Source organism: Lontra canadensis, unplaced genomic scaffold (assembly GCF_010015895.1).
Source record: "Lontra canadensis isolate GAN:19392208 unplaced genomic scaffold, GSC_riverotter_1.0 scaffold38, whole genome shotgun sequence".
Lineage (NCBI taxonomy): Eukaryota > Metazoa > Chordata > Mammalia > Carnivora > Mustelidae > Lontra > Lontra canadensis.
In genome coordinates this window covers 4,810,527-4,835,663 of record NW_022631032.1, presented here as the reverse complement: position 1 = coordinate 4,835,663, position 25,137 = coordinate 4,810,527, and the positions used below count along the sequence as shown (strand labels likewise).

Here is a 25,137-nt window from a genome sequence, read left to right as displayed (position 1 = left end):
ATCTCCCATCTGGTAGAATGAAATCTTATGATACTTGTCTTTCTCTGACTAACTTATTTCACTTAGCATTATACTACCTAAATCCAGCCGGGTTGTTGCAAATGGCACAATATCATTCTTTTTTATGGTTGGCATATATATATATATATAATCTCCACATCTTTATCCATTCATCTATCGATGGACACCTGGCTGCTTCCTTAATTTGGCCATTGATAATGCTGCAATAAACTTAGGAGGGTATATATCTTCTTGAATTAGTGTTTTTGTATTCTTTGGGTAGATACCAATTAGTGGAATTACTGGTTCATACCGTAATTCTGTTTCTAATTTTTTTAGGAAACTCCATATGGTTTTCCACAGTGGCTGCACCAGTTTGCATTCCCACCAACAGTGCACAAGAGTTCCTTTTTCTCCACATCCTCGCCAACACCTGTTGTTTCTTGTGTTTTTGATTCTGGCCATTCCAACAGGTGTGAGGTGGTATCTCATTGTAGTTTTGATTTGCATTTCCCTGATGCCAAGTGATGTTGAGCATCTTTTCAGTGTCTGCTGGCCATCTGGATGTCTTCTTTGGAGAAATGACCTCTCATGTCCTCTGCCCATTTTTTAATTGGTTTATTTGTGGATTTTTTTTTTTGGTGTTGAGTTGTATTAAGTTCTTTATGTATTTTGGATACTAACCCTTTATCAGCTATATCATTTGCAAATATCTTCTCCAATTTAGTAGGTTGTCTCTGTTTTGTTAACTGTTTCCTTTGCTGTGCAGAAGCTTTTTTATTTTTATGTATTCCCAATATATATTTGCTTTGATTTCCTTTGTCTTAGGAGATGTATCTAGAAAAATGTAGCTACAGCCAATGACAAATAAATTATTGCCTGTGTTCTTTTCTAGGATTTGCATGGTTTTAGGTCTTACATTTAGGTGTTTGAGCTTATTTATTTTTTTTTTAAAGATTTAATTTATTTATTTGACAGACAGAGATCACAAGTAGACGGAGAGTCAGGCAGAGAGAGAGAGAGAGGGAAGCAGGCTTCTTGCTGAGCAGAGAGCCCGATGCGGGACTCGATTCCAGGACCCTGAGATCATGACCTGAGCTGAAGGCAGTGGCTTAACCCACTAAGCCACCCAGGCGCCCCTGAGTTTATTTTTTTTGTATGGTGTAAAAAAAGTGATTCCATTTTATTCTTTCACATGTAGCTGTCCAATTTTCCCAGCACCATTTGTTGAAGAGACGTCTTTTTCTCATTGCATATTCTTGCCTGTTTTGTTGAATATTAATTGACTATGTAATCATGGGCTTATTTTTGGGCTTCTATCCTGTTCCACTGATCTATGTATCTATATTTGTGCCAGTACCATATTGTTTTGATTACTACAAATTTGTGGTGTATCTTGAAATCTGGGATTGTGATACCTCCAGCTTTGTTTTTTTGTTTTGTTTTGTTTTGTTTTTTGGGGGTTGCTTTGGCTATTCATGGTCTTCTGTGGTCCCATACAAATTTTAGGATTATTTGTTCTAGTTCTATGAAAAATGCTGCTGGTATTTTGATAGGGATTACATTAAATCTGTGGTTGCTTTGGATAATATGGACATTTTAACAATATTTGTTCTCCCAATCCATGAGCATGGGTTATCTTTCCATTTGTGTCATCTTCCATTTCTTTAATCTTTGTTGTATAGCTTTCAGAGTATAGATCTTCACCTCCTTGCCTAAGTTTATTCCTTGGTATTTTATTATTTTTGGCACAATTGTAAGTAGACTATTTCCTTAATTCTCTTTCTGCTACTTCATTATTAGTATATAGAAATGCAACAGATTTCTGTATATTGCAACTTTACTAAATTCATTTGTCAGTTCTAGTAGTTTTGGGGTGGAGTCTTTAGGGTTTCCTACATATAGTCATATAGTATCATGTCATTTGCAAGTAGTGAAAGTTTTACTTCTTCATCCATTTGGATGCCTTTTATTTTTTTTTCTTGTCTGATTGCTCTGGCCAGGACTTCCAGTACCATATTGAATAAAAATGATGAGAGTGGACACCCATGTCTTGTTCCTGATTTTAGGGGAAAAGCTCTCTGTTTTTCTACCATTGAATATGGTACTAGCTGTGAGTTTTTCATACGTGAATGCCTAGATTTTCTTTTAAAGCTTCTCTTATGATTCTATAAGTGTTCAATAACCATTGCCCTACCCTCCCCTTTAAATTGTCCTGGTAAATTTTATTTACCATAAAACAGCTAGATGCAGATTAGAAGAATCAGACATCTATTTTCTGAAATCCCTCAACTCAAAACTTGGTCACATATCTGATGTTGATTCCCTTTTCTTTCACATTTATGGTGAGTCTGTCTTAGCAGCTAGCTCCACGAGGACTAGGATTGTTTTTGTTCACCAATGTAGACCTAGTACCTAGAACAGAACCTGGCATATAGTAGGCATTCAAAAAGTATTTGCCGAATTGTTGAATAAGTCTGCCATGGGTCAGTGTCCCATTGGTGTTCGGGATTTCCTTGTTGGGTTGTAGACATCATTGGTCTCATTCTGGAAGGCACCTGAGGATGGCGATGGGACTCTGAGTTATCGGTGCCCAACACCTGAGCGAATCTCCAGGATGGCCAAAATGTGTTAACCACATCCACTTAAGATGGGTAGTGGTCCTAATGTTTTATGCCTTTGAGAGTAGGGTGGATTCTCAAGTTATAAGGACCTATGGACACATGTCTGATGGATTCTTTTCACAGAGACTGAGACCACTTTCGGGTCTACTCATACTGTAATCTCTGAAGTAAGGGCTGGGTCTTCCACGAACATCGAACTCAAGCCAGTTTCTGCAAGATGATGTCACCAGCCTCTTGGAAAGGATTATGACAGAAAAATGATCAGTGTTACCTGAATGCAAAGGCCCAGAAGGAAGATTCAAGTGAAAAAATAAGTGGCTACCAAGCAATTTTGAAGCATCTTTCAATTCCTGTCAGAATGCCCCAAAAGTATCCAGAGAGGTGGATTAGGTGGCTGGACTAATATAGATTCTTGTATCATAGCCCCTATGCAGGGGATCACAGGCAAATAAAGCTCACTTTTAGAAGGGCTGAGGTCATAGCCAGTTTTCTGCCCTGGGCTGGCAAGGACAACCAAATGGCTTTTGTTTTTGGTGATACGGAAGAGAGAACTGGACAGAGGTATGTGTTGGTTGCCATAGGTCAGAACTGGAACCCAGGATAACTGTGATCCTGAATTCATTGAGGCTGACGAGATAAGACTGACCACAGTCAGGATGATTGGCAAATCAGAAATCTGGAATGCAGGCTGCATGAGCAATTGGAACTTTTATTTCTCTGTTTTGCATGTGGAGCACCAGGGCACATTTCCTACTTAACAATGAGATTCTCATATTATCCTCACCAGGAGAGGCTATCAGGGAGATGGAAGTGTCAGAACTAGAAGTAAGATTTTGACCCTGAGTCCTACTGTTCCTATGGGGGGAAGCTTTTTAGAATTTCTCTTTAGACTCAAATCATCAAAGCCTCATCATGGTTCATTCATTCAGTTTCCTCCGTTATGGAAGAGGACCCTACATTTTAAGGGTTGGTTGTGTGTTTCCGTGTGTGTGCGCGCATAAATGAGTCAATGTATAGAAAGCAATTAGGAAATGGCCTGGCACAAATAAATGCTCAATACATGTTTGCTACTGTTATTCATTAAGTTGTGCTGCTGTTATTTCCTGAGCATCTGCTGCATCCCAGCTGTGTGGCAGATGCTGCAACACCCAGATCTAAACATGGTTCAAACTGAGAGAGGAAGGCCAAATCCTGCTAACTCCTAAAAGGCTTGGCCCCTGGCTGTCTTTCTTGTAGGTGGGAATTAGTTACCTGAGCGGTCAGTTTCTGGTTTTTTTAATCCTTCTCACAGACTTCCCTTTTTTTCTGCTTGATGGGCCTTCTCTACTTTATGAATGTGGGATGGTTCCAGAAACCTAAATCGGATACGAAAGAATGGGAGAGATGACCTGTGAGTGATAAACATAGTGGTTCATAGGAGGATCCTGTGGGTGTGAGGCCGGTGGGCTTCCTGGTACGAGTGAGGGGTCTAAGTGTGCCCTTGAAATATGAAAAATATTTTTTTAAATTTTATTTTTTATAAACATATATTTTTATCCCCAGGGGTACAGGTCTGTGAATCACCAGGTTTACACACTTCACAGCACTCACCATAGCACATACCTTCCCCAGTGTCCATAACTGAAAAATATTTTTTTAAGATTATTTATTTATTTATTTGACAGAGAGATCACAGGCAGGGAGAGGGAGGGAGAAGCAGGCTCCCTGCTGTGCAGAGAGCCCGATGTGGGACTTGATCCCAGGACCCTGAGATCGTGACCTGAGCCAAAGGCAGAGGCTTTAACCCACTGAGCACCCTGAAAAATATTTTAAAAGAAAAGCTTAGGGATATAAGGAAAGGAATGATAGACCCACTGTGGGTAAGAGATGGTAAATGGAAGTCTTCCTCCACCCTGAGTAATGTCTTTGGAGTTTCTCTGGCATTCACCCAAATGGAACTATTAAATGTCTAACAGGCGCTTACATGCATATGTCTTTTAAAATTCTATTAGCAGGGCGCCTGGGTGGCTCAGTGGGTTAAAGCCTCTGCTTTAGGCTCAGGTCATGATCCCAGGGTCCTGGGATTGAGCCCCTCATCGGGCTCTCTGCTCAGCGGGGAGCCTGCTTCCTCCTCTCTCTCTGCCTGCTTCTCTGCCTACTTGTGATCTCTGTCTGTCAAATAAATAAATAAAATCTTTTAAAATAAATAAATAAATAAATAAATAAATAAATTCTATTAGCAATCCTGTTAACAATCCTTTCTCCTCCTTTTATTTATTTACTTTTTCAATGAGGAATTTGACGATCAAAAAAGCGAAGTGACTTTGCCTAAGGTCAGAGAGTTAGTAGGCAACAAAACAGCTTTGAATTTGGGCTTGCGATTTCAAATCCGGAGTGCTTTGGCCTAGCATCATTATGGGCCGGGAGCCTATAAAAAAACTCAGGCGCTATTATCATGATGAGCATTAAGTAGTAAAAGGAGGGCAAGAAAAGAGTTAAGTGAAGGTGTTTCATTGCAGAGGAAGCGGTCCACGTTCCGAGACTGGGGGGAAGGAGAAGGGGCATCTGTGAGAGAGGAAAAGCATTAGAGTCTTGAACCTTCTAAATCCGCTCCTCTCCCACCGCTTCGGCCTCCTCTGGTTGTATACGCTAAGCCAAAGCTGAGGACGGGAAACTGCGCGCAAGGAGGAGTCCCTAAGCACCTGTTGTGTGCGGTGGCTGCGGGTACCCCAGCCCGAACCCCCAGCGTCCGTCCACAGCCCGGCCAAAGTCCGCGCACAGCTGGACTTTGGAACTCCGCCCCTTGAGGCCCTCCCTCGCCGCCGGCACCCCGCCCCTCCTCCCCAAAGTGGCTCTGGCTCCCAGAAAGAGACGCAGCCGCGCGGCGGGGACAGGGAGGGAACTGGCTCGCGGCCGCAGCGCTGAAGTTTCTTGCCCGCCGCGCTCCCACCCGCTGCCGGCGGCGCGGGCCATGCCGGAGCTCTGGGGCCAGGCGGCAGCATGAAGGGCGGCGACCGGGCTTACACCCGAGGTCCCTCTTTGGGGTGGCTTTTCGTGAAGTGCTGCTGTTGCCTCCGGTGCAGAGGTGAGTGGCTTTCGCGGTTCGCGCCTTCTTTTAGCAAAACCCGGGCCGGCGGGGGAGGAGGGAGGAGTTGGGGGGGCGGCCGAGGGGGTTCTCTGGGCCCCGCGTTCGCGTCCTCGTCCCCAGCAGAAAGCGGGCTCGCTGGCGGGGAGCTTCTGACTTGGATGCGGAGCTGCAGTTTGGCATCTCAGTTACTTACTTGTCAGCGACTTTGGATGTCAGGACGCCAGCCTGAGGGGGGGTGGTGGGGGCATTGTGCGGGGGATTCTCGCCTCGGCCCCCGCAGCTGTGTGTCCCTGTAGTGGCCCAGGCGCACTTCCCTGCTCTCATTTACATATGGATCTCAGCTGAGGGATTAACTAGTGACTCCTAGCTATAGGAATGTGTTTGACACTTGTCTCTACACTAGGAACTATTTTTGCCAAGTGACAATTTTCTTCGGGGACTGCAGCGGGCTTTTCGCTTTTCTCTGCTAGGGCTTTCGCAGGCTCGCTGGGTTTGCAGCTCTGGGACGGAGCTGGGTTCATTAATTAACCAAGAACTCTCTTGTACCCAATTAGGGCTGTATTTAATTAATCTTCTAATTTTAATGTTGTTGAGGAGATGGCAGGAAGCAACTAATTTCCCCAAAACAAGATGGTGAGAAGGGTCACAGAGAGAAGGTTATCAATTGTGGAACCTCTCCTGAAAAAGAAATGGGGCTTTTCCTAGGCAGAGTGCCCATATGTTCCTAAAGCTGTTCCTGTCACTTTAACATTTCAGCTTAGAGGGTGGGGGAAGAGAGGTTTTGTTTCTATGTGATTAGAAGGGAGAATACAGCCCCTCACTTGATATTAGCCCTTTTTAACTTTCACCTACTGGGGTGAAATTTCCCTCCACCCTCATTTACAATGCCCCCATCTCTGGCTTCATTCTCATTTAACAAAGTCCTGATAGAACTTTCTCTCTGAGTTACTGATAAATAAACTTCATCCAAGGAACCCTTAATTGTCCTCGTCTATGCCACACACAGAGCAGAACCCTGACAAATTCTGTACCCTGAGCTGATAGAAGGCTACAACAACTAATTAAACCTGTAGGACATTTTCCCAGTTCCTAATGCCAGCATTAGCCTTTCGGTCTCTGCATTTAATTAGAACAGCCTGGAACTTCGTGGTAACCAGCTTTAAAAGCCAGAATTCAGATGGAGAAGGAATCATAGAAGGCCTGGGACCCTCACCAGAATCTAAGCCTAGTTCAGAAACATTCAAAACCAAGGCTGGGAATTGAAGGAAGGGAACATTAAAAGAGAGAGAAGGCAGGAAATGGCCAAAGAGAATCTCTGAGTGGGTGGGATTGCTCTGAGGGCTGAAGGGTTTCCAAGCAGGATTTCTTGGGAGCCCATTTCCTGTCAAAAGGCAGAATTCGGGGACTTGGGTAGTGCTTTTTCTAAAGCCCCTGCAGCGGCCTGCTTGAATCCAGATGTGTGGCAGCCCCAATTTGCCTGCAGAGCAGTTCTCCTGGGTTCTCTCAGTCCTTGGCTCTGATTATGGCCCCAGCTGCCCCTCCAGCTCCAGGCGCCCAGGAGGTGGGGGCTGGGGGAGCCAGCCTCCAGCATGCAGGACTGGGAAAGCAGTGGCTGCAGGCTCTGAGGCTTGCAGAGGGGGTGTGGGAGGAAAGAGGGTGTTGCAGGAGCCAGAGCCAGAGCAGGAGGAGACCAATGACCCTAAGCTGAAGATTGAGGGAAGCCAGAGACCCAAGCAATGAAAGCTGCTTGAAAAGGGAAAGGAGAGTAACAGAGGTGGGTTCTTAGTCACCTTCTCCCACTTTCCTCTAGACTCCTTCCCAGATGTGAGATGTGAAGATGGCAAGCTGGGGCTAAGATCTGAGGAAAATGGGGGGCAGTGAGGTAGCCACCCTTTAAAGAACCCTGGGCCTCAGCTGGGCAGGGCGATCAGATCACGATTGTGTCTGAGGTATGCGGCACTACGCTGAGGCTCTTTAGGTCTGCTCTAACAGAAAAGAGAGATCCCAATGGAGACTAAAGGCATCTATTCTATTCAGAAGCTGACTGCAAAGATAGGTCTTGTACTGAGTTTGAGCACCTTGCCCAGAGCCCCCAGAAACTTGCCTAGTTGCCTAGTTGCAACACGGAGAAGGGCTCAAAGAAGTCTGAGAGGTTGGCGGGCGTGGAGGGCAGCGCCCGGGACTTCGGCCTCTCTTTTCAGTTGAACCAGTTCCTCTGGTTGTACAGACTTCATACAATTGAAAGGCAGCTTCCCCTTTTCAATAAGGGCAGCTGGCTGTTTGGCCTCTCTCTCTTCTCCTGAGAGAACTTGGCTGTCCTGCTCCAGGAGCTGTGCTCTGAAACCGGAGGGTCGGAACCCACTACTACAGTTCCCAAGTCTAGGGGCCTTCCCCCTGCTGGCTTCCGGTCACTCAGAATTCAAAGGGTAGAGGAAAATCTAAGAAAAGACCTTCTGAAGTCTGAGGAAAAGAGGAAGTAGAATGTTCTGGCTATTTTTGACCAACCTAAAGCTAAGTGAGGCATCCTGGACTTTCTCTGGTGAACCCTAAGTGGTTGTAATTGTTAGCACAGGGTTGAGAGTCAAGGTCTTAGTGATGGACCTGTGTGGTCTTTAAATATCATATTTGAGGAAAATGTGGGAGAAACTAGTTGAGCCTGTCTTTTGATTTGGAAAAGTGAGGAAAGCTACTATCTCATTGTCTCTCTTGGTTTTTGGTTCTATTGAGTATGAGGATGGTAAAGGGGTTTGATGCAAGGTGATCTTTCTTCCCTCCCCTGAAATTGGTGTGGAAAGGCAGGAAAACTGAAAACCAGGGGTAGGATGAAAACAGAGATGAGGTGAAAAGGAAGAAAGACAGCAAATACATTTATAACTGCCTTTTTGGAAGTGAAAAAGGGCCAAATGTGAGCTAATAGCATGTATATGTGTCTGAAGGCTGATTAATCATTGATGTCACACTTTGCGGGAAGTTTTGGGATTGCTCTTGCTACTTAGACTTTCCTTTAAGCTTGAAGAAGTGGGTCAGCTCTGGATTCTTCTTCAGTTATCTTAAATTTTTAAAAAGCACCTCGTTTCAGAGACGAAAAGGAATTGAAATCACCAGGATATTGCTAAGTTCTGTGCTGCAGACTGGAATTTGTGACTTCTAAGATCATGGAGCCCAGACATTTTTTCTGACCTTGCTAGGGTGAAAGCCAGTTTCAGAGCCTTTAATTTTCTAGTCCACTTGTAATTAACTTTGGGTGTGTGGACCAAAGAAAGTCCTTTCTTGGAAACCCTTATGCCCAGGGTTTATATTTGTTTATTACTGTATCACCGTCCCTGCATCTCAAGCCCACGTGCCATTGTGTGTCCCCGTTTATGCTGCAAGTGCCCAGTTCAGGCATCTGAGTCTCTCAGAAAGAGAGGAAGGAGCGGTGACTGAACCGGACTGAATCAGCCGAGAGGGGAGGCGCTCCGATCACATTCCCATGTTTTTTTCAATACAAGGGCAGTTGGGTTCCAGCCTGAGTCTGACATCATGGGGCTGGGGTAAGGGCCGTGGGGCTTCACGGGGCCTCCCAAGTCATCGTCAGCTGTAAGCTCTCTTTTCCCCCTACCTTTTCCCAGAATGACTATGCAGGGACCTCTTGACTTGATGTGAATGTCTCTTCTTTGGCCTATAAATGAAGATAGCTTATTTTATAGACTGAATTTGATGTGTGAAAGCATGACATCAAGTTCCTTTAGAAAGGTGCCGGTAACCTCAAAGAGAATCCCTTGTGACATTCACTATTAGTGACTTAATTCACCACTCCACAGAAGCACAAAAATCCTTGGGGCCTTAATGCACATACTCTTTTGTTTCTTCATCTCCCGGGACATGCCTGTACCACAAAGAAAGCGGAATCAACCATTTAGCATGTATGTTTTTCCAGTGTATCTCTTGGTTTTTCTGCCTTCTGCAGAGATACCCAGACATGGGGAGAATTACCACATACACCAACCGCCCCTAACCCAAATCCTGTTTCCTTTCCCCGATGTGATTCTCTGACTAGGGAGTAGCAAGAAGGATGTCAGTTATTACCTGAATAACAGTACTGACTGCCAATTGTATGTCCCTTTAGAAATAGGAGTGTTTGGGTTCGGTGGGATGAGGTGGAAACTGGAAACAGAACCCGAATAGCCTTCCTCTGCTACAGCTGTAGGTCCTGCAATCACCAAAACGGCTGTAGACATCACCCCTGTGGTTCCATGTGCTACAGGTTGGTTGGTCCTAATGTGGAATAAAAAGGTAAAAATTCAGACTCTGTATCTGTATTTTCATGCAAAGTGATTTTGAAGTTAAAAAATAAAAGTGGACATTGGGGAGTCACTTCCAAGCCCCCTATTATAGTCAATAACACCCCCGAGAGGTGCTATTGATATTCTCCTTCATGATGGTTCCCCTTGAGAATCTTGATGCTGGTCTGTTCTGCCCTGAAGTTATCCCTCATCCATTGAGGTCCTGCTCCTCTTTCAATGAAGGAGTGCCTGCCTGTATGGCCTGCCCTCTTAGACTTCTCCTAAAGGAGGGCCCTAGAAAAAGCATGGATCTGAAACCCAAGGGAGGGCTTCTCAGATAGAAGGGGCTAAATCACAGAAAGTTAGAGATCACTTAACAGATCTTCTTTGATAGAGGACACTGAGAGCCACTTAGTAGCAGGTGAGAACTAGAGCCCTTTTCCTGTGCTCTTCCCTCAGTGTCATTATTGTCTTCCTGGGCATATGGTTTCTCCTACTATGGGCACAGATGAGGTGGAGCCAACCAAGAAGGGTAGAGGCAATCCCTAGACTGGAATTTAGGTGTTGACTGTGGATTATCTGCAGTTCTGGGGGATGACTGCATTGCCTGGAGCCATTTGGAACTTGACCTGCGGGGTCTGCTTTGAAGTCCTCTTCTGTCCCAAGACCACGGAAGGCAAAGACGGTCACATCTCTGTCTGTCCCAGAGCAGCCTGTGCACATGTTCTTCTTAGTAAATATTTGTTCACATTTTCCCCTCGGGTTCAATTTAATTCAGAAGGCCTCTTTCCCCCCCTTTCTTATCCCTTTTCTGGAAATGTACCCTTTCAGGTGGAAATGAACCAATGAAATGCATTCCTATCATTTTATTTTTGAGCTGGCTTTTATGTAGCACGCAGTGTTTTAATTCATTTGACAAATGTTTATGTGCTGACTGCCTGCCAGCCCAGCACAAGGCACTGGGGGATGGGAATCCTAATGGTGCTGACCCCATTTGGCTGTTGTGAAGATTAATTAAGATAACGTATGTAAAGGGCTTGGCATAGCACAAAGCATATGAAGTCTTTTTAAAAAGGTTGCTACTAATGGTAATAGTAATTGTAGTACTAGATACAGACCCTATCCTCAGGGGACTCCTACCTAAATATTTGTGGGTCCTCTGGGTGATAAAACCATAAATCTACATTCCTATGCCAATTTAATGGTCTCAGTTCAAGCCATTGTCAACTGTGCCTCAATTCTGTGGCATTGTAACTATGGGGGAGGAAAGTTTGTGATCTAGAAGTATGATAGGGATTGCCTCTTTATTTTTATTAAACCAATTTTAAAAAAAGAAACACATAACACTCCTAGTATTACAATCTCTGTGTTACATTAAAGAACATTCCAAAAAAGATACTGGCAAGAATCCTAAGCATCCCTGAGTTACTCTAATCTGGGGGAAAACACAAGGTCCAAGAATTGCAGCATAACTACACCAGTATTAAAGTTCAGATCCTGAGAATGTACCTTATATAAAACACACCACTTCTTCTTGGCTGCCCTTTGATTTTGGCTAATGATCTGATGATACACATTTTTCTCTTCACTTCAGCCAGCATTTATTGCATATTCATCGTATGCAAACTTTGTTGCTCTTCTCCAGGCTGTTTTTGTCTAGATAAAAATCACCACCTGCTGCCCACAGCAGCCCCCCGAGACTCTGAGGTTTGGCCATAAGCTTGGTACTTCTTGTAGATAGGGGACATGGGTAGCTTGGTTCCCCACCGGGTGTGTCCAGTGACTAATGGAGGATATCTTTCCTAGTTGACAAGCAGCCTTTTGTGTTAAACCTCCTGGAAGGAGGGTAGCCCTGGTCACACCTGGGAGACAACAAGAAGGCTGCCAGGTTGGCTTCAGCCCGGCCAAAGAGCAAAGATCAGAGTTACAGAACAGGTTGTTCCACATTTTTCTCAATTTCCTGGTGACCACAGTGAGGGAACTGTCAAGTTGAAAGGAAGGGAAACCCCTTCTACTGCTAGATTGAAACAGTACCTCGTAAAACATTTCTGTTTCCAGGTATCTGCCTTCCTTGGGGGCAGGATTAGTTTTGTGTGTGTGTGTGTTCTCTTGTAGCACCTGGGTGTAGCAGGCTCTCAGGACTTTCCCAATTTATGCCCTCCCACTTTTAGAACCACCATCTTGCTCCCATGGAGAAAGGATAATATCACTCCCTGTTCAAAGGAGAACCAAGACCCACTGTTAAAAAGAAATGCAGGGGCGCCTGAATGGCTCAATCAGTTAAGCATTCACCTCTTGATTTTGGCTCAGGTCATGATCTCAGGGTGGTAAGATCGAACCCCACGTGGAGCCTAGTTTGGAGCATCTGTGCTCAGTGGGGAGTCTGCTTGAGTTCTCTCCCTCTGCCACTACCATGCCCCCACCTCCCCGTGCACACGCAGGTGTGTGTGCGCTCTCTTAAATAAATCTTTTCAAAAAAATTAAAGAATCGCAAACATTCCACTTCAGCACAAATTTTGGACCTGAGTCCCACACCTGTGCGGTGCCTCTTTCTCTTCTCTACTTAGAGCTGAAATTCTTGAAGGAATTTTGTCACTGGGGAACATGCTAGAAATGCAGATTCTTGGCCCCATTGACTCAGACCCAGTATTCTTGTTTTAACAAGCCCTCCAGGTGGCTTGGTTTTTGTTTGCTTGTTTGTTTGCTCTTTTTCTTTCCTCTCTCCAACTTTCCCTGACCTATCTACCCCACCCCAAGTCCCCCAGCTTCAGCAAAAGCTTTCTATAACAGAAGACATCCTGCTTCCCTGGGGATTCTTGCTTTGAGAAGTGGAGGAGGCCCCTGCATGACTCACTTTCACTTGTCAGACAGGGGTAGGAGTTAGGAATCCCCGACATATTCCGTGAACTTTACAGCCCCCCAGGGTCCAGTAAGGGAAGTTGCGGCATTCTTCTTCCTGTTTAAGACTCCTTTGCTTTTTATTTTGTTTTCCTCATTACTCTTAAAGCCAACTGTGCTTACTACAAAAAAAAAATAAAATAAAAAGTTAGGCAAACAAAAAGACCATAAAATTGTAACTTTAATAGTGTAATCCCTTAATAACGTAAAAGTGTAACTTTAATAGCGTGACTTTAATAGCTTTAATAGAGTAATCCTTTAATAGTGTAACTTTAATAGCGTAAACTACCTCGAAACAACTACTTAACTACTTAATATGTCTTTTTCTATATGTTTACCCCCTTAATAAATGGGATCATGTTTCATATATTGTTTTATAACCTGATTTCATTTAATCTTTTGAACATCTTCCCAGGTAGAGGCATTTCCAGTGTGTGTGTGTGTGTGTGTGTGTGTGTGTGTGTGTTTTAGATTTTTTACTTAAAGACTTATTTTGGGGAAGGTGGAGAGGGGGACAGAAGGGGAGGGAGAGGGACAATCAGACTCCATGCTCAGTGACAAGCCTGACTTGGGGCTCCATCTCAGGACCCTGAGATCATGACCTAAACCAAAACCAAGAGTCGGAAGCTCAACCAGCTGAGCCATCCAGGGGCTCCTCCAGTATATTGTTAATGGCTCCAAAGGATTTCACTGGTGACAAGACTTGAACTTGACAATTGTTAGAATTAATTTAATATAATGGTTTAAAGTTTAGTGAAAAAGCATGAGGATGAGCCTTGGGTGAAGAAATAGATCTTTCTAGAACCAGATTCTACAGCAGACTGATCCTTGTCCTGGGGTTTATGTATGTCCACTCCCTACCTCTCCCCTTTCCTTTCGTTAGGAGGTATGATTTACTCTACCAGGCAAGTGTGATTTATTCCTCAGGAGATCAGTGTGCATGGTGGTGAGGGCATATTTTTTCCCACTCACGCTTCTCTTCTTTTGTGGTATTAGGAATCATCTCACTCCTCAACTTCTGACTAATCATGCACTTGCTTTCACTGAGCAGACCTATGGATTTTTCTTTTATTTATTTGAGACATACCTTTGAAAATAGGGTATTTAAAAATTATTGTAACTGGAAAAGAGAGTCTTGATTATTTTTTTTCCTAGCAAAATCATATATAAACATTGGGAAAGCATTTAGAAATATAAACAAATGAAAATAAAATTTCATTACCTAGCAATAGCCATAGTAACATTTTGAATAATCCTCTTAACCTTTTTTTCCATGTATGTGGGGTTTTTTTGTTCAGAAATATAACATAGTAATATTATAAACTTTCTTCTTGTTACATATTGAACAACTTCTATGATGTTTTCTGTATGTCTTCAGTGAAATGCTGGAGCCAGCTCTGCTCAGGTTGGGATTATTAAATATTCAGAGTTTTGTTTTGTTTTGTTTTTTAATTTTATCCATTTATTTGACAGAGAGAAAGATCACATAGGTGGAGGGGCAGGCAGAGAGAGAGAGAGGAGGAAGCAGGCTTCCCGCTAAGCAGAGAGCCCGATGCGGGGCTCCATCCCAGGACCCTGGGATCATGACCTGAGCTGAAGGCAGAGGCTTTAACCCACTGAGACCCCCAGGTGCCCCTATTAAATATTCAGAGTTTTGAGAGAGGATTGTTAAACCATTGGTAGCTTGAGATCAGCCAGATATCACAAATCAAGGTTTTTTGCTTTATTCAAGGAGCTGGTTTATCAGCATACCACCAGATGCACAATTTAATCATGCATAAATATGGTTTTTTTTTCAATTTTCATTCTATTTTTAGTTGTTTCTAATTTTGGCTATTACAAGCAATACTTATAATATTGCTTATAGTCTTAGAGTTAATTCTTGGCACAACTATCATTACTTCCTTCGGATAAATCCCTAGAAATAGAGTTCCTGAATCAAAGAGCATCCAGAATTTCACAACTTACTTGTTGCCAGTTAAACCCCCTGTTTCACACCCTTTGAAAGGAAGAGTGTACTGTTCTTTGTCTTAAGAGGATTTATGAGAAACATCCTCTGAGACCAAGGAATTTAATGTCTCTCCTGTTGTTTGCTTCTGTTTACATTTTCTGAATTAACTTAATTCTTTTTATATAAGGGAACACCCTGTCTGAGAGCCTTTGATTCATAGGCTACATACTGATATGCAAGTTGTAACAAATATATTTTATGTTTGTGCTGGATTGAGAGGCCATATATCATGATGATTAAGAGCTTGGACCCTGGAGCCAAAATGAGTTTGAATCCCAGCTCTGCTACTTTATCTGTGTGACATTGTACAAGTTATATAAATCCTTTGTTCATGTTCCTCATCTGAAAAATGGAGATGATCAAGGAATCTAGTCTTGGGATTTCTACAAGGCTTAGAGGGGTTGACATAGGTAAACCACTTAGAACTGGCATGTGGTAAGTTCCACGTAACTGTTGGATTATTGTTACATTACTGAGCATGTAGAAGTCTGCATGGAATTGTACCAACTGTCAACTGTCACATTCAAATGATTTCATTAGCTCCTTCATCATATGGGAAACTGAGCTGAGCATTTCTTATATCAGCCTCTAAATATTTGAATACCATGTGGCAGGTACTGGACTAGCAACAGTAGAGAATTTAAAATGTTTTCACCCCCTCGGGGATCTTGCCATCCAACTTGGGAGCTGCTCCACAAATATGAAACAGTAAATAATAACAAAAAAAAGAGGGAGGGAGGAATAGTTGCTGAGGCCAATAAAAGGAAAGATACTTCAGGGTCCTACCTGACGGCTGACTTAAGTAATTATGCAAAATCTGGTGGGAGCACAGTGGCCTGGGGTGGTCTGGGAGGACTTCTCAGGAGATACAAGGTTCTGTCTGGGCCCTAAAGGGTAAGAAGGGGTTTTTAAAGGACTGAGTATAGGGGGCGCCTGGGTGCCTGGGTGGCTCAGTGGGTTAAAGCCTCTGCCTTCAGCTCAGGTCATGATCCTAGAGTCCTGGGATGAAGCCCCGCATTGGGCTCTCTGCTCAGCAGGGAGACTGCTTCCCCCCGCCCCCCCGCCTGCCTCTCTGCCTACTTGTGATCTCTGTCAAATAAATAAATAAAAATCTTAAAAAAAAAAAACAATAAAGGATTGAGTATATAGGGAGAGCAGAGCACCCTGGACCGGCTGGGGACCACAGAGGAAAACAGGTCAGACGTGCCTTCTAGAGCTGTGCTGTCTAATTCAGTAGCCATTAGCCATATGTGGCTATTGAGAACTTGACATGAGGCTAGTCCAAGTTGAGATATGCTGAAGGCACAAATTACATACCAGATTTCAAAGATTTAGTACAAAAAAAAAACATTGTATGGGAATCTTAGTAATTTGGATATTGATACTATGTTGAAATGATAATATTTTGGAGATACTGGATTAAATACAATAGGTTAAAATTAATTGCACCTGTTTATTTTCACTTTTCAAGAGAACTAGAAAATTTTTAATTATATAAAAATTATATAAAATTATTTTATATTATATAAAAAATAAAATTAGGTATGTGGCTCACATTTATGGTTTGCACTGCATCTCTGTTGAATGGAGCTATCTGAGGGCTATACTATAGTACATGATACACTGATGTGCCAGAGTAGAAACTTTCCATCCCTTCCAATGGCCGATGCTAGGCCCTCCTCTCAGCCATCTCCATAATTCCAGGAGGAGGCAGTCCCTCTGATGGGGAACCAGATCCCACGGGCCTTCCCAGCTGAAACTTTCAAGGGAGGCAGTTACATATTTTCATTTCTGAGTGACATAGTTTGTGAGGAAACAGACAAGGGCTTCAGTTGCAAGTTGTCCCCCAGAGCTCAGACAAGCCAGCTTTTAGGGAAGATCCTGAATTCGGGAAGAGCCTAAAAACAGTACTGAGCAGGAAGAGAGTGACAATGTGCTCCCATCTCCCAATCCCCCTAACCCCTCCACCAACCGACTTCTGGTCTGCCCTCCTCCTTTATGTGACAGAGGTAGTGTTGCCGCTGGCAGGCACCCAGAGTCTGAGGGGGAAGATGGGTAGCTTGGCAGACCAGGGTGGGATGGAGATGCAGGAGATGTGAGTAGGTGGGTGTGTGGAGCCCCAGGCTGAACTCCTTTGTCCTTTAATTGAAAGCTGTGTGAGTGTTCTATTGTATCATTCCAAGCAGCGTCTGTGATCCTAATGTTTGTCCTCATGGGGCATCACCAGGTGCCTGGCCGAGCACAGTGCTGTCTGTCATTTCCCTCTTTGTCTAGAGACCACTGTATATATAGCTTGTCTTGATTATATATCATCGAACACTGGAATTTTACAGCATCTCAGATCATAACGATCTCAGTTTTATCGACAAGAAGAGCACTTTGAAAAAGAGAAGCAACTTACCTCAGGTATGAACTGGTAATTTATAAAATGGTACCATTCTGCTGGTACTTTTGTAGAAGAGGTGGTGAGATGTAAACTAGTCCTGCCCTTTTGTTTTGGGGAGACGCAGAGGGTAGAAGCACTAGATCCGATCTGAGAGGAGACCCAGCTCCTTGGAAGGAATCTAAGGGTTGAGGCGCCCTGTGAATCAGAAATCACTCTTAGGTTCCTGGAACTGTGTCCTAGCCACCGGCTCTAGCTTTTCTCCTGTAGAAATCTGCCCCACGGTGTCCGCTTACATCTGGTGTTTCTAAATGTCTGGAGGGATTCTGGGGAACTTTACTGCTCTGAGATTGCAGCTGGATTCCCAGAACGTGGAACTGGCTCTAATGAAATCAGGGTCTGCCCTGTGGGCCTGAAGTCTCTAAATGGAACTAGTCAATACAGGAGACCTTCTTGAGACATCTCAAGGGGCCTTCCTATGACCTTCCAAGCAAAATGGAAGGTCAGGTTAATCTGAAGCCAGGTCTGGATAGCCAATGTGCTCTCATCTAATCAGGTTCCCACAAAACCTTCCTGGGGAACCCAGGATGTCTGTGGCTGCTGCAGTATTCCAGGGGCATTAGCCAAGGTCTCCTGGACTGGTCATTTCTGACTCCTCTAAGACTGGGGAATAGTCAGAAATCATAGCCAGTGAACACAGTGGACATGGCCCTGCCCTCATGAACTGCCGTATAGAGGGGGCAAGAGCGCGTATCCCTTATTCCGGCTGTTCTCTGAGCATGTACGAGAGTATCTGTTGGTGGGAGTGGAATTTAGATTGGGACAATAGGAACCCTGTCTGAGGAACTGACATAGGTGCCAAAAGTCTTGTTACTACCATGCTTCTGGTCCCCACGTGGGTTTTATTTGCATTCTGGACCCAGTTTAAAGAGCCTTTCCAAAAGGTTTTGCTAAATATTATGGGAGAATACAAGGAAAGGAGAATAAAAAATGCATAAGGCCAGACAGTTTTCTAGAGTTCGTGTTTTTGGTACCTTGCGTGAAGCTGGCTTCCTTCAAGGGCTCAGGTGCCATTCTTTGGTCCCCAGACACCAGAGAAACCCGTACTGTGTCCATAAAGGATCATTGGTGAGGCCGTCCCTTCCTAATTCCTAATTCCTAATTCCTAATTCCTAATAAAACTGGAGAGCTCTCTTCTTATGACCGGAGCCCCTCCCTGCCTACATATTTTGACCCTGGAATCCAAGGAAAGGGGCCAGATTCATTCACTGTTCCATACCTTGGGCTTTCCCATCTGGCTTAGTTTCTGCTCCGAGGCATTGCCATCCCTCTCGGCAGTCTCCACAGGGCTACGCCACTGATCATGCATGCTGGCAGTTCTCCACTGAGGCTAAGTGACCCTCTCTTGGCAGTGTTGGAGACGACTCTGCAATATGTGGGACACTGTACTCAGGGGACTCTGAGATCTTTTCCAATTCCCATTTCACAAAGGGATTTTTAAAAATATTTGTTAACTTGGATTCTGTATAAAAGAAGGGGAAGACCTCAATAACTTTCCAAGGGTTTTTTTCAGCCTTTCTAATTTTTAGGTCCCTTTCTTTGTGTGTGCGCAATGGTCAGGAAATTCTACCCCCTTCCCAATTTACCTTACATCCTAGCCACCAAATAGTGCTTCCATCTTAGAGTGGCAGCAGCCGACTCTATGAGAGAGTCTACGGATCTCTTCAAACAGCCAGTTTCCCAGCCCGTTCCCAGTGAGGTGGTCAGGTCTAAGTTTAACCATGACCTTCTGCCAGCATACGCAACCTAGGGCTGCGAGAGCAAAATCGGAGCTGGACTGTTCTCAGGGCTGTGTGTGTGTGTATGTGTGTGTGTAGGAGTTTAAAGAGAAGGTGAACAGAGCTTCCCAAAAGGCCAGATCAGCCCTGGGGGAAGAGAAGATGTTCAGGGCAGGGAGATATATGTTCATCCCTGGTGACTATTAGAGTTTATGCTAGCTTGGCCGGCTCCCGGGGAGAAGGTCAGCCAAATTCTCCACCCTCTCGGTTTCCTCCCACTATAAAGTATCCGTGACGTAACTCACCTGGGTTTGTAACTACTGTGGCTTCCTGCCAAGCATTCTACCACAATTAATGTGCTCGCTCTTGTCTCTTCTCCCACAATTACTAATCCCAGCCTCACGAGATATGATCTGCACTTTGTGTTGTACAGGTTTCAACTCTTGTTTACCTGTCTGGCTTGAGTCTCTTTCTGCATCAATGGGTACATGTCTCAAACATAGGACAGGGGCAGTATCTGTAATTCTGGAGGTGGAATGCCTTTGCACATTTTTTATGCCAAAAATGTGTAAGTGCAAAGCAAAATTCAGCTCATCATAATTTAGTCACACATCTAATTTGTATTTATAGTCATGATTAGCGTTCTGTACCATAAAATTCATACACATATATGTGACATATATATACATATATATGTGACGTTGTATATATATACATACATATATATATATATATATATAAGGCATTTTTAAAGATATTCTTTATTTATTTGAGAGAGAGCAAGAGTGAGAAAACACAAGCAGGGGTTGGGGGAAGTAGCAGAGGGAGAGGGAGAAGCAGGTTGTAACCCAATGGGGGGGCCCCATCCCAGGGGCCTGACCTGACCTTAACTGGCAAGCCACCCAGTTACCTCAATATGGCATTTTTAGAATGGCATCAGCTTAGGACTCAAATAGGATTTTTTTTAAAGTAGTCTCCACACCCAGTGTTGGGTTTGAGCTCATGACTCTGAGATCAAGAGTCATGTACTCTACCAACTGAACAGGCAGGAGCCCCTTCAATAGGACAATTTTTATTTTTCTATTTGATTGCTAACAACAGTTTGCAAGTAATGTAGAAGCAGGTTTGGAGAGGCTGCCTTGAATGTATGTCTTTCCAGAATGCCTTGGCTTGCAACTGAGAGAAGAGCTTACAGAACTTCTGGAAGAAGAGTTACAGAGCTTCTGGAGCTGGGGCTCTAGCAATCTTTGAACATGCCCATCACGACAGGGACTTGACTACGGAGGGAGCACGGGCCAGTTGGGGCTCTTGTGCTCATCTGTCATTTGCTGTGAGTAAACTAGAGGAGTTGTGCAGGCAAGTTGCTCTTTAGCTCTGGTCTCTGAGGGAAGGGCACAGATCAGGGAGGGTCCAGGGAGGGTCTGACTGGGTCTGTCCTGGCATTAGCACTTACTAAGTGCATTGTGTTAGTCTAGCTACTGAACTTTTTTAATGCCAATTTCTTCATCTGCATTCTTGGGAAAATACAGGTATCTGTCCCTAGGGTATTTGTGAGGATTCAAATAAAAAAGGTGTGGACTGGTGTGACACCTAGTATAGCTCCTGGCTCCCTGACACGTAGAATGCACTCTGTAAATGCTAACTTTATGGACAATAATATTCTTTCTCATTATCAGATATTTCTCTGACTTATAAGGCAGTAGTTTTCGGTGAACCATTAAATGGTTTGGGGGATTAGTGAATATTTTCCAAAACTCTCTGGGAAAACCGACTCGTAACTTGGACTTGTAATTACTGGCCTTTTGCTCAGTTTTTGATTGCTAGGAGTGTCCCTGTTTCAAACAAGTTGCTGATCTGGTGGGTCCTAGGGCTGATACAGGGTGAGAGTTTTTATTAAGAAAAAGGTAAAAGGTCTCCTCTTTATACCCGGAGGCCAGTGTGTTGGGTTATTAAGCAATTCTTCAGCAGGTCACTATAAAGATCTTTATATTTATTAGTTTTTATATTCAATTATTAGTTTAATGTATGCTATTATCCTATATTCACGTCCAGAGCTGATCATCTTAGATGTCTGTCTTTGGTTACTACAGTTATTGGCTGTGTTTGGGTAAATATCTGGTCTGTTGTTGATGGGTCAGAAATTTCTATTCTGTCATCAGCAGCTAGTCAGAACTCCTTCTAATCCGTCACCACATTTATCAATTTTAGGCAAAAAACAAAGAAACTTGGCATTTTGGTAAAATGTGTTACCAGCTCGATTTAGATTATTTTTTGCTATGGTGAAACTCACTTATAGATCTTCAGGTTTGCGGGGAAGAAGGAAGTCAAAAGTCCCCCAGATTGACTGCTTTTAGGCCTGTCTCTGCTGAGTGGGGTCATGTTCCCATCCTTGAATTGGTCCCCATGAGCCATGGAATGAAATACTCAGGTGACTTTTGGCCCCACCTCTGGGCTAGGGGCTGGAGTTGGAGACTGAAGAGGAACAGGGTTTCTACTCACAAAGCTGGACAATCTGGGATGCTCCTATGAAGGAGAAAGAGAAACAGGTACTGGAGAGGCAGCCAGCATGTGTCCTCTGTGTTGACCTGTGGGCCCCGTTATCTAATGAGAAACCTCCACAAGTGCTGCCCTCTGCCTCTCGTGTTGTATGCGCCCAGAGGACAGCATGACCTGCCCCTCTGGAGGAATGAGGAGGTTGCGTGCGGACCTTGTGAAGAAAGGATACAGGAATTTGGTCATGAAGGGGGGATATTCTTCACCTAAGAAGTTAGGCAAAGGAAATAGCACGAGGAAGGACGTAAAATCCTGGGTACAAGTGGAATGTTCTGGAAATGAGGAATAGCTAGCCATCTACTATGTGTGACTCTAGTATCTCCTTTGGTCTCCAGCTTCTGGGGGTCAGATTGCACATCTCACAGGTGAGAAAACTGAGGCTCAGAGAGATTCAACATTCTCCCAAGAGCATGTGGGTAATAAGTTGCATCCTGGTTTCCTCTCCATGTTCTGCTCTTTCTCCAACTTATCCTGCTCCCCAACTCGATTTGGATCCTTGTGTCAAGTTCTACTTTTTAATTACCATACTGGAATCTGGTGCAGTTCCATGCTCTGTCCCTGAAGCTATGGGATGGGTTAGCGGTTCCAGAAGCAGCCTTTTCTTGTCGGGTATTACTTTTATTTGCATACATAAACCCTGTGCCGCCACAGATCTTAACATAAGCCCTGCCTGGCATCCACACACACATGTTTATACCCTAAATAGCAGAGGCCTAGAAATGTTTGTCTACTTTTGCCAGCATCTGACTGTGATTATCTTTAACCACAGTCACACTGTTTGTCTCTTAAAATAGCACTGACTCTCCCGAGGAGGTTGATTGCGGTTGTCACGGCCCTCCCGGAGCTCTGGTCCACCTGCCTTCTCCTGGTGGCCTTGGCAGCCCGTGGTTTACTGGGATTAATTTTGCTCTTCCCTTATGTCCACTGTCCTGAATTCTTCTTTAGGATTCACAGACCTCTCCTGGTGGTCCCAGAGTCCACCTGTTGACTCAGGTAACTGACAGTATAGCTCTCCCTGCCTTGTCCATCCACCTTTTTTCCTTCCTACTCCTGTCTCTGCCCTCAGGCCATGTCAACATGCAGGGGTTGACTTCCCCAGGGGAGAACAGCCTAAAGGCCAAGTGGTGTCTGACCTGTGGGATGGACTTGGTCAATTTCTGAAAGGGAGTGTCCCTTCCCCCTGCCCTGAAGCCCAGGTACTAAACACATATGTCCTTGCTTTGGGTTTTGCCTCACAAACTCAGCATTTCCCTTTGCTCATCCCAGGTTCCTTTGCTTTAAAAACTTGTCTTATTTTGACTTTGACCATGATAAGAGTAAAGAGAGGGAGTGAAGAAGGTGTCTTTAACCTCACAGTTTCTGACTCTGCATCATGCTGCCCCACCCGCCTCTACCCCTTAGAATAATACATCATACCAAGCTAGGGAAAACTACTGCCAGAGAGAGCCTGGTGGTCTTATTTGAGAAGGACTTTCTCAGAACCATCACTAGCTTCAAGGGAATGAGCATCAGCTCACACACGTGATTCTGGGTGGTGCGCTCTGGTCTTGGATCCTATCACTGAAAGATCCTTTTTCTGAAACAATCGGGGTAAGGTGGGTGGCAGACACAAAAGCCAACCGGGTAAGAACTCCAAAAAAATAGATCATCGGGATAGCTTTCTCATTTTTCAGGCTCGCTGTGTGATTTGAACAGTGTGTTCTCCAGCATGAGGGCGTGGAGTTCATCCATTGAGCTCTGGCAAGAGCTGCTCCCGGTGCTGCTGTGGGGCTCCGTCGTTCCTCCTGAACCACAAAGGTTCTTTCTGCATAACCTTGTAGAAGTAGAATTGAAAGTTGAGGTGCCTGATTGTGGAAAATAGGTTTGGGAGATGAAGGTTACAGATGAGCTCATGAAAGCCCTATAAAAATTTTTATGATCCTTCAAATAAATTATCCCACTAAATAAGGAGAATGAGCACCATGTAATTTCCATTCTGTTGGGGTAGAAATGTTTCGAGTTTTCCTTACTTGAAATTAGAACTGGCTATTTTTCAGGTCATTTTGGCATGTGGATAATGGATACATGGAGACATGTTCATCCCCACCTCCACTGGGGTCCTTCCTCCAGATAGGGCTCAAAACCTTTTAAGAGGTTTAGGGTCCAGCAGATCTCCCTGAATACTGGCTTTGTCATTTACCAGCTCTGTAACCTGCCACAGGGACTTAACTTCTCTATGCCACATGTTCATTGTCAGTGAAATGGGCATAATATTAAGCAATTATGTACCTGGAGTGTGCAAATGTTACTGACGATAGCCCTGAAATGCTTAGCATTTCTGTCATGTTGGAGTTTCTCATAAAGAGCAGCATGTAAAATGTAGGGGTACCTGTGCGGCTCAGTTGGGTAAGCGTCTGCCTTCGGCTCAGGTCATGGTCTCAGAGTCCTGGGACGGAGCCCCGCATTGGGTTCCCTGCGTGGCGGGGAGTCTCCTTCTCCCTCTGCCTCTCCTCTCCCCCCAACCCTCACTTGCACTCTCTCTCTCTTGCTTTCTCTCTCAAATAAATAAATAAAATATTTTTAAAAAAAAAGAATAGCATATAAAACGTATATACAGACAATGGTAATTGCAACTGTACATGTACAAGTGGTTAAAATGGTAACTTTTGTGTTATATATATTTTATCACGATAAAAAGAACTTTAAAGTGATACCCCAGAAAAGGCTAAGCACATGAGACAATGATTTTTATAAGAAACTGGAAGGACTTTTGCCGAAGCACGTTCTATGGAAGGATTCTGAATGATTTTTTTTTTTAATCCTCTTCTTTAAGCTTTGATTTTTTCCAAATCCCTACAATAGCGTGATTTACTTCTGCAACTAGAAAATTCTAAGTTACAATGAAGTCTAAGTGGACAAAAGCATCACTAAGTACAACCATGCCAGCCCACCCACAATGTCAAGCAGGTCCCAGGACTCTGTTCTCCACCTGCCCTGTTGTCCTTGGGCTTGATGGGGTCAGAGTCACAAGGTCAACCTCTTCCTGTTCTGGGTTTGCACTGACCTCTGCCCCAGTCTGCTGTCTATCCCTGGCCACCGTCACTGGAGAAAGGGGTGGGTCAGTGCAGGTGGCTTTTTATGGGCCATCCCCCTGAGTTGCGCTTAACTGTGGGAGCCCCAGCTGTCTTGACTACCTGATTACCGAGTTTCAGTCCCTTAGAGTTTCTGGCATCTTGTATTTCATAAAGATGCATACGTGCCCAAAGGTGTCTCTCAGCCCCTGTGTTTCACCCATGGCATCGTGTTGTGTCAGAACACCCAAGAGCAGAGCAGCAGTTGGCCCTGCCTCTGTCACCCCCCCCATTACACGTGACTGACATTCCCCTCCTTCAAACACACACATTAGAATGTTATTCTTGACACAGCTTCTAATCTCTCCCGAGACTTTGACTTAACACAACTATGCATTCATTCAGCAAATATTTACTGAACCTGAATATGCTGGAACTTAAAATACACAGAGCAATAAAATCACATTTATTGAAATTCTTGCAGGAGGGGAATTAAACTTTAGAGTAA

At 44.1% G+C, this 25,137-nt stretch overlaps 1 protein-coding gene across 23 annotated transcripts in view; it reads left to right on the top strand.

Moving 5' to 3' along the window:
* The window catches only part of KALRN (kalirin RhoGEF kinase), a 658,233-nt gene that overhangs the window by 533,837 nt on the left and 99,259 nt on the right, over window positions 1-25,137 (top strand). For 7 of the 23 annotated variants that reach the window (XM_032869477.1, XM_032869476.1, XM_032869483.1 and 4 more), the window contains exon 1: window positions 5,486-5,688. The exons of the other annotated variants lie outside the window; for them this stretch is intronic. In XM_032869477.1, the coding sequence (XP_032725368.1) occupies window positions 5,604-5,688 (85 nt within the window). In that variant the 5' untranslated portion in view covers window positions 5,486-5,603. Of the gene's footprint in view, window positions 1-5,485; window positions 5,689-25,137 lie in introns of those variants that run through there. 23 annotated transcript variants of the gene reach the window in all.